Consider the following 14,447-nt stretch of genomic DNA (forward strand, 5'->3'; position numbering starts at 1 on the left):
CGAGGCTAGGAAGAAACTGCATCAACTAATGAGTAAAATAACCAGTTAATATCATAATGGCAGGATCAAGTTCACACATAACAATATTAACCTTAAATGTAAATGGACTAAATGGTCCAATTAAAAGAGACAGACTGGCAAACTGGATAAAGAGTGAAGACCCATCAATTTGCTGTATTCAGGAGACCCATCTCACATGCAGAGACATACATAGGCTCAAAATAAAGGGATGGAGGAAGATCTACCAAGCAAATGGAGAACAAAAAAAAAGCAGGGGTTGCAATACTAGTCTCAGATAAAACAGACTTTAAACCATCAAAGATCAAAAGAGACAAGGCCATTACATAATGGTAAAGGGACCAATTCAACAGGAAGAGCTAACGATCCTAAATATATATGCACCCAATACAGGAGCACCCAGATTCATAAAACAAGTCCTTAGAGACTTACAAAGAGACTTAGACTCCCATACAATAATAATAGGAGACTTCAACACCCCACTGTCAACATTAGACAGATCAACGAGACAGAAAGTTAACAAGGATATCCAGGAATTGAACTCATCTCTGCAGCAAGCAGACCTAATAGACATCTACAGAACTCTCCACCCCAAATCAACAGAATATACATTCTTCTCAGCACCACATCACACTTATTCCAAAATTGACCACATAATTGGAAGTAAAGCACTCCTCAGCAAATGTACAAGAACAGAAATTAAAACAAACTGTCTCTCAGACCACAGTGCAATCAAACTAGAACTCTGGACTAAGAAACTCAATCAAAACTGCTCAACTACATGGAAACTGAATAACCTGCTTCTGAATGACTACTGGGTACATAACGAAATGAAGGCAGAAATAAAGATGTTCTTTGAAACCAATGAGAACAAAGATACAACATACTAGAATCTCTGGGACACATTTCAAGCAGTGTGTAGAGGGAAATTTATAGCACTAAATGCCCACAAGAGAAAGCTGGAAAGATCTAAAATTGACACTCTAACATCACAATTAAAAAAACTAGAGAAGCAAGAGCAAACACATTCAAAAGCTAGCAGAAGGCAAGAAATAACTAAGATCAGAGCAGAACTGAAGGAGATAGAGACACAAAAAACCCTCCAAAAAATCAATGAATCCAGGAGTTGGTTTTTTGAAAAGATCAACAAAATTGACAGACCACTAGCAAGACTAATAAAGAAGAAAAGAGAGAAGAATCAAATCGACGCAATTAAAAATGATAAAGGGGATATCACCACCGACCCCACAGAAATACAAACTACCATCAGAGAATACTATAAACACCTCTACGCAAATAAACTGGAAAACCTAGAAGAAATGGATAATTTCCTGGACACTTACACTCTTCCAAGACTAAACCAGGAAGAAGTTGAATCCCTGAATAGACCAATAGTAGGCTCTGAAATTGAGGCAATAATTAATAGCCTACCAACCAAAAAAAGTCCAGGACCAGATGGATTCACAGCTGAATTCTACCAGAGGTATAAGGAGGAGTTGGTACCATTCCTTCTGAAACTATTCCAATCAATAGAAAAAGAGGGAATCCTCCCTAACTCATTTTATGAGGCCAACATCATCCTGATACCAAAGCCTGGCAGAGACACAACAAAAAAAGAGAATTTTAGACCAATATCCCTGATGAACATCGATGCAAAAATCCTCAATAAAATACTGGCAAACCGGATTCAACAACACATCAAAAAGCTTATCCACCATGATCAAGTGGGCTTCATCCCTGGGATGCAAGGCTGGTTCAACATTCGCAAATCAATAAACATAATCCAGCATATAAACAGAACCAAAGACAAGAACCACATGATTATCTCAATAGATGCAGAAAAGGCTTTTGACAAAATTCAACAGCCCTTCATGCTAAAAACGCTCAATAAATTCGGTATTGATGGAACGTACCTCAAAATAATAAGAGCTATTTATGACAAACCCACAGCCAATATCATACTGAATGGGCAAAAACTGGAAAAATTCCCTTTGAAAACTGGCACAAGACAGGGATGCCCTCTCTCACCACTCCTATTCAACATAGTGTTGGAAGTTCTGGCTAGGGCAATTAGGCAAGAGAAAGAAATCAGGGGTATTCAGTTAGGAAAAGAAGAAGTCAAATTGTCCCTGTTTGCAGATGACATGATTGTATATTTAGAAAACCCCATTGTCTCAGCCCAAAATCTCCTTAAGCTGATAAGCAACTTCAGCAAAGTCTCAGGATACAAAATTAATGTGCAAAAATCACAAGCATTCTTATACACCAATAACAGACAAACACAGAGCCAAATCATGAATGAACTTCCATTCACAATTGCTTCAAAGAGAATCAAATACCTAGGAATCCAACTTACAAGGGATGTAAAGGACCTCTTCAAGGAGAACTACAAACCACTGCTCAGTGAAATAAAAGAGGACACAAACAAATGGAAGAACATACCATGCTCATGGATAGGAAGAATCAATATCGTGAAAATGGCCATACTGCCCAAGGTAATTTATAGATTCAATGCCATCCCCATCAAGCTACCAATGAGTTTCTTCACAGAATTGGAAAAAACTGCTTTAAAGTTCATATGGAACCAAAAAAGAGCCCGCATCTCCAAGACAATCCTAAGTCAAAAGAACAAAGCTGGAGGCATCACGCTACCTGACTTCAAACTATACTACAAGGCTACAGTAACCAAAACAGCATGGTACTGGTACCAAAACAGAGATATAGACCAATGGAACAGAACAGAGTCCTCAGAAATAATACCACACATCTACAGCCATCTGATCTTTGACAAACCTGAGAAAAACAAGAAATGGGGAAAGGATTCCCTATTTAATAAATGGTGCTGGGAAAATTGGCTAGCCATAAGTAGAAAGCTGAAACTGGATCCTTTCCTTACTCCTTATACGAAAATTAATTCAAGATGGATTAGAGACTTAAATGTTAGACCTAATACCATAAAAACCCTAGAAGAAAACCTAGGTAATACCATTCAGGACATAGGCATGGGCAAGGACTTCATGTCTAAAACACTAAAAGCAATGGCAACAAAAGCCAAAATTGACAAATGGGATCTAATTAAACTAAAGAGCTTCTGCACAGCAAAAGAATCTACCATCAGAGTGAACAGGCAACCTACAGAATGGGAGAAAATTTTTGCAATCTACTCATCTGATAAAGGGCTAGTATCCAGAACCTACAAAGAACTCACACAAATTTACAAGAAAAAAACAACCCCATCAAAAAGTGGGCAAAGGATATGAAAAGACATTTCTCAAAAGAAGACATGCATACAGCCAACAGACACATGAAAAAATGCTCATCATCACTGGCCATCAGAGAAATGCAAATCAAAACCACAATGAGATACCATCTCACACCAGTTAGAATGGCAATCATTAAAAAGTCAGGAAACAACAGGTGCTGGAGAGGATGTGGAGAAATAGAACACTTTTACACTGTTAGTGAGATTGTAAACTAGTTCAACCATTATGGAAAACAGTATGGCGATTCCTCAAGGATCTAGAACTAGAAGTACCATATGACCCAGCCATCCCATTACTGGGTATATACCCAAAGGATTATAAATCATGCTGCTATAAAGACACATGCACACGTATGTTTATTGCGGCACTATTCACAATAGCAAAGACTTGGAATCAACCCAAATGTCCATCAGTGACAGACTGGATTAAGAAAATGTGGCACATATACACCATGGAATACTATGCAGCCTTAAAAAAGGATGAGTTTGTGTCCTTTGTAGGGACATGGATGCAGGTGGAAACCATCATTCTCAGCAAACTATCGCAAGAACAGAAAACCAAACACCGCATGTTCTCACTCATAGGTGGGAACTGAACAATGAGATCACTTGGACTCGGGAAGGGGAACATCACACACCGGGGCCTATCATGGGGAGGGGGGAGGGGTTGCATTGGGAGTTATACCTGATGTAAATGACGAGTTGATGGGTGCAGCACACCAACATGGCACAAGTATACATATGTAACAAACCTGCATGTTATGCACATGTACCCTAGAACTTAAAGTATAATAATTTTTTAAAAAGAAAAAAAAAATACATTCTGTAACGTAGTAGCTTCCATAAGTAATGATTCCTCTGATGGATCTGGGTAAAGTAAATTAAAAAGTGTAAAAACCGGCTGGAAAGGATTCATGATTCTAGGTGCTATTATGAATATTCATGACTCATGAGAGGAGATCAGAATATCAACAGGAGTTTGAAAGAGGTTGATTTGACCCTCATGGATGACTTTGAAGGGTTCAAGGCTTCAGTGGAGGAAGTTATTGTAGATGTGCCCCTAGCAAGAGAAGTAGAAATAGAAGTAGAGCCGGAAGATGTGACTGAATTGCTGTAGTCTCGTGATAGCAGGGATAAGGATTACTTCTTATGGATGAACAAAGTCATTTCTTCAGGATCTACTCCTGGTGAAGATGCTGTGCACATTGTGGAAATGAATGATTTAGAATATTCCATAAATATAATTGATAAGGCAGTGGTAGGATTTGAGAGGAGTGACTACACTTTTGAAAGAAGTTCTACTGCGGGTAAAGTACTATCAAACATCATCACATGCTACAGATAAACTTTTTGTGAAAGAAAAGTCAATCAATGTGACTCTTCATTGTTATCTTAAGCAATTGCGGCCGGGCGCAGTGGCCCATGTCTGTAATCCCAGCACTTTGGGAGGCTCAGGCGGGTGGATCACGAGGTCAGGAGTTTGAGAGTAGCTTGGCCAACATTAGTGAAACTCCATCACTACTAAAAATAATAATAATAAAAAAAATTAGCCTGGCATGGTGGTGCACACCTGTAATCCCAGCTACTCAGGAGGCTGAGGCAGGAGAATCGCTTGAACCCAGGAGGCAGAAGTTGCAGTGAGCAGAGATTGAGCCACTGCACTCCAGCCTGGGCAACAGAGGGAGATTCCATCTCAAAAAAAAAAAAAAAAAAACAAGAAAAGAAAAAAGAAATTGCTACAGCCACCCCAACTTTCTGCAATCCCTCCTTGATTAGTCAGCAGCCATCAACATTGAGGAAGACCCCCTATCAGCAAAAAGATTACTCACGGAAGGTTCAGATGATTGTTAGCATTTTTTTAGCAATATTTTTAAATTAAGGTGTAGTACATTTTTTAGACATGATGCTATTGTATACATAATAGACTAGAGTATATAGTATTAACTTGTTTTGGGGGTTTTTTTTGAGATGGAGCCTCTCTTAGACACCCAGGTTGGAGTGCTGTGGTGCGATCTCGGCTCACTGCAACCTCTACCTCCTGGGATCAAATGATTCTCCTGCCTCAGCCTCCCAGTAGCTGGGTGTGTACAGGCGCCTGCCACCACGCCCAGCTAATTTTTTTTTTGTTTGTTTTTTTTTTTTTGAGACGGAGTCTCGCTGTGTCGCCCAGGCTGGAGTGCAGTGGCGCGATCTCGGCTCACTGCAAGCTCCGCCTCCCGGATTCACGCCATTCTCCCGCCTCAGCCTCCGAGTAGCTGGGACTACAGGCGCCCGCCACCACGCCCGGCTAGTTTTTTGTATTTTTAGTAGAGACGGGGTTTCACCATGTTAGCCAGGATGGTCTCGATCTCCTGACCTCGTGATCCACCCGCCTCGGCCTCCCAAAGTGCTGGGATTACAGGCTTGAGCCACCGCGCCCGGCCGACCAGCTAATTTTTTTATATTTTTAGTAGAGACAGGGTTTCACCATATTGGCCAGGCTGGTCTTGAACCCCTGACCTCAAATGATTCACCTACCTCGGCCTCCCAAAGTGCCGGGATTACAGTCGTGAGCCACCGCACCCGGCCAACATAACTTTTATATGCACTGGGGAACCAAAAAAGTTGTGTAACATGCTTTATTGTAGTGGTGTGGAACTGAACCCACAGTATCTCTGAAGTATGCCTATGTTTCTATTTTGAATTATTGATTTATAGATTTTATTTTATTATCTTTTTGTATATTTGTTGTAATACGTTTAGTTAAGATTATTTATGTAAACTATCAATAAACAGACAACCTACAGAATGGGAGAAAATATTTGCAAACTATGCATCTGACACAGGCCTAATACCCAGCATCTATAAGGAACTTAAATTTACAAGAAAAAAACAACCCTATTGAAAGGACATGAACAGATACTTTTCAAGACATAAATATGGCCAAGAAGCTTATGAAAGAAAGTTCAACATCATTGATTGTTAGAGAAATGCAAATCACCATAATGAGATACCAACTCACACCAGTCATAATGGCCATTATTAAAAAGGCAAAAAATAACAGATGCCGGCAGAGAGGAGAAAAATTTCCATTTTCCTATTGGAAGTAAGCAGCAATACGGAACTGAGTATCTCAGCCTTATTAAGTATGTAAACTTTCACTTATTCTCCTTGTTTGAGCCAGTTTATTTTCCCTGTATTCTGCCTGGTGTCCCTGACTCTAGAGTCTGTCTGGTTCCATTTCTCCAGAAGCAGAGAGTAGTCTCCCATCTTCTCTATGGAGTGATAGGCATCTCATGGCACAATGCAGGCAATTGTTTGCCTTATAGACTTCCATTCAGTTCTCTTGTTTTTTAGGGCCCCTGTTCATTCCCACCTTTCGTGGTACATGATTTCTCAGCCTTTCTTTAGTTATATAGTAGGAACTTGCTTTTTGACATCTTCGTCTGCAGGCACATGGGTTTCAGTGTTCTCAGTTCTTCTGTTAGGTAACAGTCCTTTCATCTTCTTCCATCTGCTAAAATTATGTTTAAATCTATCATCCATTGTTGTCTGTTATGGCCTTTGTCTTCATTGGTTTATGCCTTTTACATGATACTGTAATATTAGTGCACTTTTGGATAGAATCCAAGCTAAACTCATGTATTTATTATACCATATTTAACCTCAACTTCTTATTATTTTTTTTCCCTCTGCTCACTATATTTGCCCCTATACAAGTAACCTAGGTGGGCCTCTCCAGTTTTATGTTCCAATTCTGTCATCCAGTTTTTAACCTCCCTATTGGTTCTTCTCATTTTATTGATTATTGCAGTGTTCAGAACAATTTTATTTGTTTACACTGGATATATAATACATACTCATAGAGCAGAACTTATTTTTATTTTTTGATGATTATTATTTTTTTTGAGATGGAGTCTCACTCTGTTACCCAGGTTGGAGTATAGTGGCACGATCTTGGTTCATTGCAACCTCCGCCTCCCGGTTCAAGTGATTCTCCTGCCTCAGCTTCCCGTGTAGCTGGGACTACAGGCACGCGCCACCATGCCCAGCTAATTTTTGTATTTTTAGTAGAGATGGGGTTTCACTATGTTGGCCAGGCTAGTCTTGAACTCCTGACCTCATGATCCATCCGCCTCGACCTGCTGGGATTACAGGCATGTGCCATCGCACCCAGCCAGAACAGACCTTCTAAAGTAGAAAAGGATATATTTTGGAAAGTAATTATTCTCTTACACATTTTTCCTGTCTATGGTGGCAACCACCAGTATCATTTTCCTTTGAGCTATTCTATTTTCAAACATTTTTATTGAAACTCCTTTAAACTGATATATTAACTTGTGAATGTCATCTTTATGCTGTTGAATTTTCTCGTGTAAAATCCTTTAATGCCTTTTGTCTTAGTTTCCTAGGGCTGCTGAAACAAAATACCACAAACTTGGTAACAGAAATAACAGGAATTGGCCAGGCATGGGCCACCACTTTGAGAGGCCGAGGTGGGTGGATCACCTGAGCTCAGGAGTTCGAGACCACCCAGGGCAACATGGTGAAAACCCATATCTACTAAAAATACAAAAAAATTAACTGGGTGTGGTGGTGCACGCCCCTAGTCCCAGCTACTTGGGAGGCTGAGGCAGGAGAATCGCTTGAGCCCCAGAGTTGAAGGTTGCAGTGAGCTTGAGGGTCGCCCTGGCTCCAGCACCTGGGCTACAAGAGTGAAATCTGTCTCTAAAAATAAAAAAAATAAAGGGCAGGCCCATGGCTCCAAGCCTGTAATCCCAGCACTTTGGGAGCCAGAGGCGGGCCCGAGATCACACCGAGGTCAGAGAGGAATCAGGAACCATCTGGCCGAACCTGATTGGCTCCCGTCTCTACTAAAAAATACAAAAACTGGCGGTGAGGCAGTGGGAAGCCTGTAGTCCCAGCTATGGGAGGCTGAGAGGCAGGAGAATGGCGGGGAACCAGGCCGGGCTTGCAGTGAGCTGAATCTGGCCACTGCACTCAGCCAGGTGACAGGCAGACTCCGTCTCAAAAAAAAATAAAAATAAAAAATAAAAATAAAAAAATAAAAAAATAAAAAATAAAAAATATTCTCAGTTCTGGAGGCCAGAAATCTAAAATCAAGGTGTCAGTAGGGCCATACTCCCTCTGAAACCTGTAGGGAAGGATTCTTCCTTGCCTCTTTCAGCTTCTGGTATTCCCAGACATTCCTTGGTTTGTGGCAGCAAAACTCTACTCTGTCTCTCCATCTTTGCATGGCATTTCTTCTGTGTCTCTTGTCTCTTTGTGTAGCATTCTTTTTGTAAGAACACAAGTCATATTGCATTGGGGCTTCTCTTATTCCAGTTTGACCTCATCTTAACCTAATTTCATCATCAGTGACCCTGTATCTAAATGAGGCCTCATTCTGAGGCACGAGGAGTTAGGACTTCAATTCAATTCAATTCAGTCCAGTCCATAACACCATTCCATTTCTTCAAGTCTGTGTGTTCATTTTAAAGTTTTCTTCGTATGGTTTTTGGACATTTTTAATTTTTGTATATTTTTCATACTTTTTGTTGTCATAAATGTAGTTTTTAATTCTATAATTTCTGAATATAGTCAGCCCTTTCTATCCATGCTTTCTGCAACTACAGATTGAAAATATTCAGGGGAAAAAAGCAACAAAAAATAATACAACAATAAAAAACTACAAATTTAAAATTATAGTATAACGATTTACATAGCATTTATATTGTATTCAGTATTATAAGTAATCTGGAGATTATTTAAAGTATATGGAAAGATAACATATAGGTTATATGAAAATACTTTATCATTTTATGCAAGGCATTGAGCATCCATGGATTTTGGTATCCATGGGAGGTCCTGGAACCAGTCCCCAGTAGATAATGAGGGATGACTGTAGTTGTTTGTATATGAAGGTTTTTAAAAATGAATATTGATTGATATGTAGTGAATTTCTTACTTTTCATAATTGTTCAGATGACTTGATTTTTCAGGTAAACAGTTTTGTTTCTGACAAATAATGTTAATTTTCATTTTCTTTTCCTTTTTTTTTTGTTTTGTTTTGTTTTTTGAGACACAGTCTTATTCTTTCTCCCAGGCTAGACAGCAGCGGTGATCTCTGCTCACTGCAACCTTGACCTCCCAGGTGATCCTCCCATCTCAGCCTCCCTAGTAGCTGGCACTACAGGCGTGCACCACTACGCCAAGATAATTTTTGTATCTTTTGTAGAGATGGGGTTTTGCCATGTGGCTCAGTCTGGTTTTGAACTCGTGGGCTCAAGAGATCTGTTTGCCTCAGCCTCCCAAAGTGCTAGGATTACAGGCATGAGCCACTGCACTCACGCCTTTTAATTAAGAGGGGCAAACTCTTTTCTTAATTTTCATACCTCTGATTTATTTCTCTTATTTAATTGTACTACCTAGTACTGCAATGAGTGGTGACAACAACTCATCTTTTCTTATTTCTGACTTTAATGTGAATGCTTCTGAATGTTTTCCATTAAGTAAAGGGCTGGTGTTTGGGCTGTACTGTAGTTTATTCTCAAATTAAATGTTATTTGTTCCTATTTTATATAAAGGATTTTTTAATGAAAAATAGAGTTTTATGATCTTAATATCTACAGAATTGATTACTTGACTTTTCCATTTTTTTAAATGTCATTACTTGACATTTTCATTAATGTATTTACTTTTAGTAATATACTTTCTATTATTGAAACATATCCCTGGAAAAAATGGACTCAACTCAAATATGATATATCTTATATTTAATGTACTTCTGGGTCACTTTTTTCCTTTTGGGTCATTTTGATGTTTTACATAGAATTTTTACATTGGTTTTCATAAATGAAATTGGATAGTTTCCTTTTTTGGTGTGTCATCTTTGTCAGGTTTTTGTATTAATATATTTTTTTCATATACAAAAACATTGGGAATTTTTCTATTTTTTCTTTCAGAACATTTTAGACAGCACAGGAGTTGTTCTTTAAATCTGTTAGAATTTTCATGTGAATCTCTGGGTTTTTCCTTTTTGTTTTGTTTTAGGGTATTACTTTTCATATTTCTTTTCATTTTACGAAAACTGATTTAGATAAGTTTTCTGAATCTTGTAGAGTCAGTTTTGGTAATTTACAATCCAGAAACGTGTTTAGATTATAAAAATGTATTTTAATAGAGTCCTGCAAAATGATCTTATAGGTTTTAGCTTCCTGTTTTTGATTTTTCTCTGTAATTATTTCTTCTTACTTTATTTGTACATTCTGCATCTCCTATTTATTTACCAATTTGTTTTCTATCAAATCCTTTTTTAAAGCAATCAAAGCTATTTGTATTTATAAATACATGCCTCCACTCATATTTCCTTTCCTGAATTTCCTTCTCAAAACTTCAGAGATAAGAGATATATGCACTTGAAAATTTTTTAGTTGTGGGAGACTGGGGCTTAAACCAATCATCAGTCCCATAATTGCATATTTTTCAAAATGTTCTTCATATTATGATATTGGAAAAAAAATTGTAAGTGATATTTATTTGCAATCTGTTTTAGGAGAAATATGGGGAGTTGATGAGCATCAGAAAAACCAGGACAGACTTTTGAGACAAGTTGAAGTTAAATTCCAGAAAACACTGACTGAAGAAAAAGGCAATGAATGTCAAAAGAAATTTGCAAATGTATTTCCTCTGAACTCTGATTTTTTCCCTTCCAGACACAATCTCTATGAGTATGACTTATTTGGAAAGTGTTTGGAACATAATTTTGACTGTCATAATAATGCTAAATGCCTTATAAGAAAGGAACATTGTGAATATAATGAACCTGTGAAATCATATGCTAACAGCTCATCCCATTTTGTCATTACTCCCTTTAAGTGTAATCATTGTGGAAAAGGCTTCAATCAAACTTTGGACCTCATCAGACATCTGAGAATTCATACTGGAGAAAAGCCCTATGAATGTAGTAACTGTAAAAAAGCCTTCAGTCACAAGGAAAAACTTATTAAACATTATAAAATTCACAGTAGGGAGCAGTCTTACAAATGTAATGAATGTGGTAAAGCTTTCATTAAAATGTCAAATCTCATTAGACATCAAAGAATTCATACTGGAGAGAAGCCCTATGCATGTAAGGAATGTGAGAAGTCCTTCAGTCAGAAATCAAATCTTATTGATCATGAAAAAATTCACACTGGAGAGAAACCTTATGAATGTAATGAGTGTGGAAAAGCATTCAGCCAGAAGCAAAGCCTCATTGCACATCAGAAAGTTCATACTGGGGAGAAACCTTATGCATGTAATGAATGTGGTAAAGCCTTCCCTCGAATTGCATCTCTTGCTCTTCATATGAGAAGTCATACAGGAGAAAAACCTTATAAATGTGATAAATGTGGTAAAGCCTTCTCTCAGTTTTCCATGCTTATTATACATGTTAGAATTCATACAGGTGAAAAACCCTATGAATGTAATGAGTGTGGAAAAGCCTTCTCTCAAAGCTCAGCCCTTACTGTACATATGAGAAGTCACACTGGTGAGAAACCCTATGAATGTAAGGAATGCAGAAAAGCCTTCAGCCACAAGAAAAACTTCATTACACACCAGAAAATCCATACTAGAGAGAAACCTTATGAGTGTAATGAATGTGGGAAAGCTTTTATACAGATGTCAAATCTTGTTAGACACCAGAGAATTCATACTGGGGAAAAACCCTATATATGTAAGGAATGTGGGAAAGCCTTTAGCCAGAAATCCAATCTCATTGCTCATGAAAAAATTCATTCTGGAGAGAAACCCTATGAATGCAATGAATGTGGTAAAGCCTTCAGCCAAAAGCAAAACTTTATTACACATCAAAAAGTTCATACTGGAGAGAAACCTTACGATTGTAATGAATGTGGTAAAGCCTTCTCTCAAATTGCATCCCTTACCCTTCATTTGAGAAGTCATACAGGGGAAAAGCCTTATGAATGTGACAAATGTGGTAAAGCCTTCTCTCAGTGCTCACTGCTTAATTTACATATGAGAAGTCACACAGGTGAGAAGCCCTATGTATGTAATGAATGTGGGAAAGCCTTCTCTCAAAGAACTTCCCTTATTGTGCACATGAGAGGTCATACAGGTGAAAAACCCTATGAATGTAATAAATGTGGAAAAGCCTTCTCCCAAAGTTCATCCCTTACTATACATATACGAGGACATACAGGTGAGAAACCCTTCGACTGCAGTAAATGTGGAAAAGCCTTCTCTCAAATCTCATCTCTTACCCTTCATATGAGAAAACATACAGGTGAGAAGCCCTATCACTGTATTGAGTGTGGCAAGGCTTTCAGCCAAAAGTCACACCTTGTTAGACACCAGAGAATTCATACTCATTAGAAACCCTATGAATACTGTGAATATGGCAAAGCCTTCTGAAGGAATTAACACCTCATTGCACGTTACATGATCACTTCCAGAGTAGAAAACTATGAATGTGGGATAGCCTTCTGAAAAAGCCACAAATTTATGAAACATTAGAGAATTCTTCCGAGGTGACAAATTATATAATGAAAAAGCTGATTATCAGAAACTTTCAGCAGACATCTTACTGATAATATTTTATCAGAATTCTCATTGAAATCTGAAACAAGGTATCTGCCATCAGCATAACAACACAATACTTGAGCTCCTAGCCAATGTATTAAGTAAGAAAAACAAGATTGGGAAAACCAAGTATCAATGAAGAACTATAAAAATAACTTATACAAAAAATAGTTAATTAGAAAACATGTTGATAGAAAAATCTAAGAATAAACACAACAATGAATTGAGGTCTTCATCAAGTTATAAAACATGTTGAAAGGCACAAAAGAACACCTGAAAAATGATATTTTGTCTGAAAAGACTTGACATTGTAAAAATATAATTTCTCTCCCAAATCGCTAAGTTTAATATACTTCCACTTGAAGTTTACATCAGTTTTATTTTAAGGAACTTCACAAACTTATCCAAAAATTTTATGTGGAAAAGTAAAGAAACACAAATAGCTGAAACAAACTTGACAAAGCAAATAGAGAAGACACACTCTATTATTAGATATATACTTACTTAAAGCTGTTGTCATTTAAACAATGTATTACTGAGTGAATAAATCAAGCAGTAGTAAGATAGCATCGATACAAAAATCCAAGAAGATACAGGAATTCTGTGTATGACAGTGCTATTGAAATCATTGGGGAATGAATGGCTTATTTAATAAATGGAAGGTTCACAGGAGAAAACTTTTAGCTTTCTACTTTATATCATATACAAAAATAAAATCCAACTAAAGACCAGAATATAAAAAGCAAAATTCTAAAACTATGATGAAAGTAGAACCTATTACTTTAGGGTAACAAGATTTCTTTAAAAACACATAAACATGGAATAGTCCATTGAATTTTGGTGTGTTGGCTCACAGGCACCCACAAATGTACACAAAGAGATATCACTGTGTTCCTGAATCATGGTTTGTATTGCCCAAAATTGGATATAACAAATTTTTATCAATTGTGGAATAGATGAATAAGTGTGATCATTTCTGTGACAAAATACAGAATTTAGAGAGAAACAAAACCTACTTATAGTTATATGGATAGATTACACTATATAATATTGAGAGAAAAAAATTTAAATACACAACAGAACACAGTATAACATTTGTATAATTTAATAAGATCTTGCAAAGAACAGTACTATGTATTGGTCATGGATCCATATACGACTTGGTTGCCTTTTGTGATGTGGGAAAGGTTTGATGGGAGTTCTTATATTTATCTGTAATATTTCTTTAATAAAAGAGTGAAAGCAATTTTGACAGTGGTGATAAATCTGGTTGTCCAAATTAATGTTACGGGTTTTTCATTTTTTTTCTTGCTTTTATTTTCCTAATTTCCCTAAAATAAGAATCAAATGGGTGGGGGAAACCTGGGCCTGGAGAAATAATTTTAAAATGGAATTTTATTCTTGATCAGATACTAACATTTATAGAAGATTCTCTTTACACAAAAGATACCTAACAAGATATTATTTTGTTTACTGTCTCTTCATGTTAATTGGAATAATAAAATCAGCAGTATTTTAGCATTTATTTGAGGCCAATTTTTAATTTTAAACAAATTTTTTTCTAGTTGAAAGGAGTATAGAAACAAAACAATTATTATTGGGA

General features: G+C 37.2%; 1 protein-coding gene across 20 annotated transcripts in view; it reads left to right on the forward strand.

The window, feature by feature from the left end:
* Positions 1 to 14,090, forward strand: part of ZNF569 (zinc finger protein 569) — a 73,919-nt gene extending 59,829 nt beyond the window's left edge. For all 20 annotated transcript variants that reach the window (XM_031659516.1, XM_031659518.1, XM_031659526.1 and 17 more), the window contains one exon: positions 10,815 to 14,090. In XM_031659516.1, the coding sequence (XP_031515376.1) occupies positions 10,815 to 12,637 (1,823 nt within the window). In that variant the 3' untranslated portion in view covers positions 12,638 to 14,090. The remainder of the gene's footprint in view (positions 1 to 10,814) is intronic.
* Positions 14,091 to 14,447: the final 357 nt, after the last annotated feature.

Source organism: Papio anubis, chromosome 20, assembly GCF_008728515.1.
Source record: "Papio anubis isolate 15944 chromosome 20, Panubis1.0, whole genome shotgun sequence".
In the NCBI taxonomy this organism is placed as follows: Eukaryota; Metazoa; Chordata; class Mammalia; order Primates; family Cercopithecidae; genus Papio; species Papio anubis.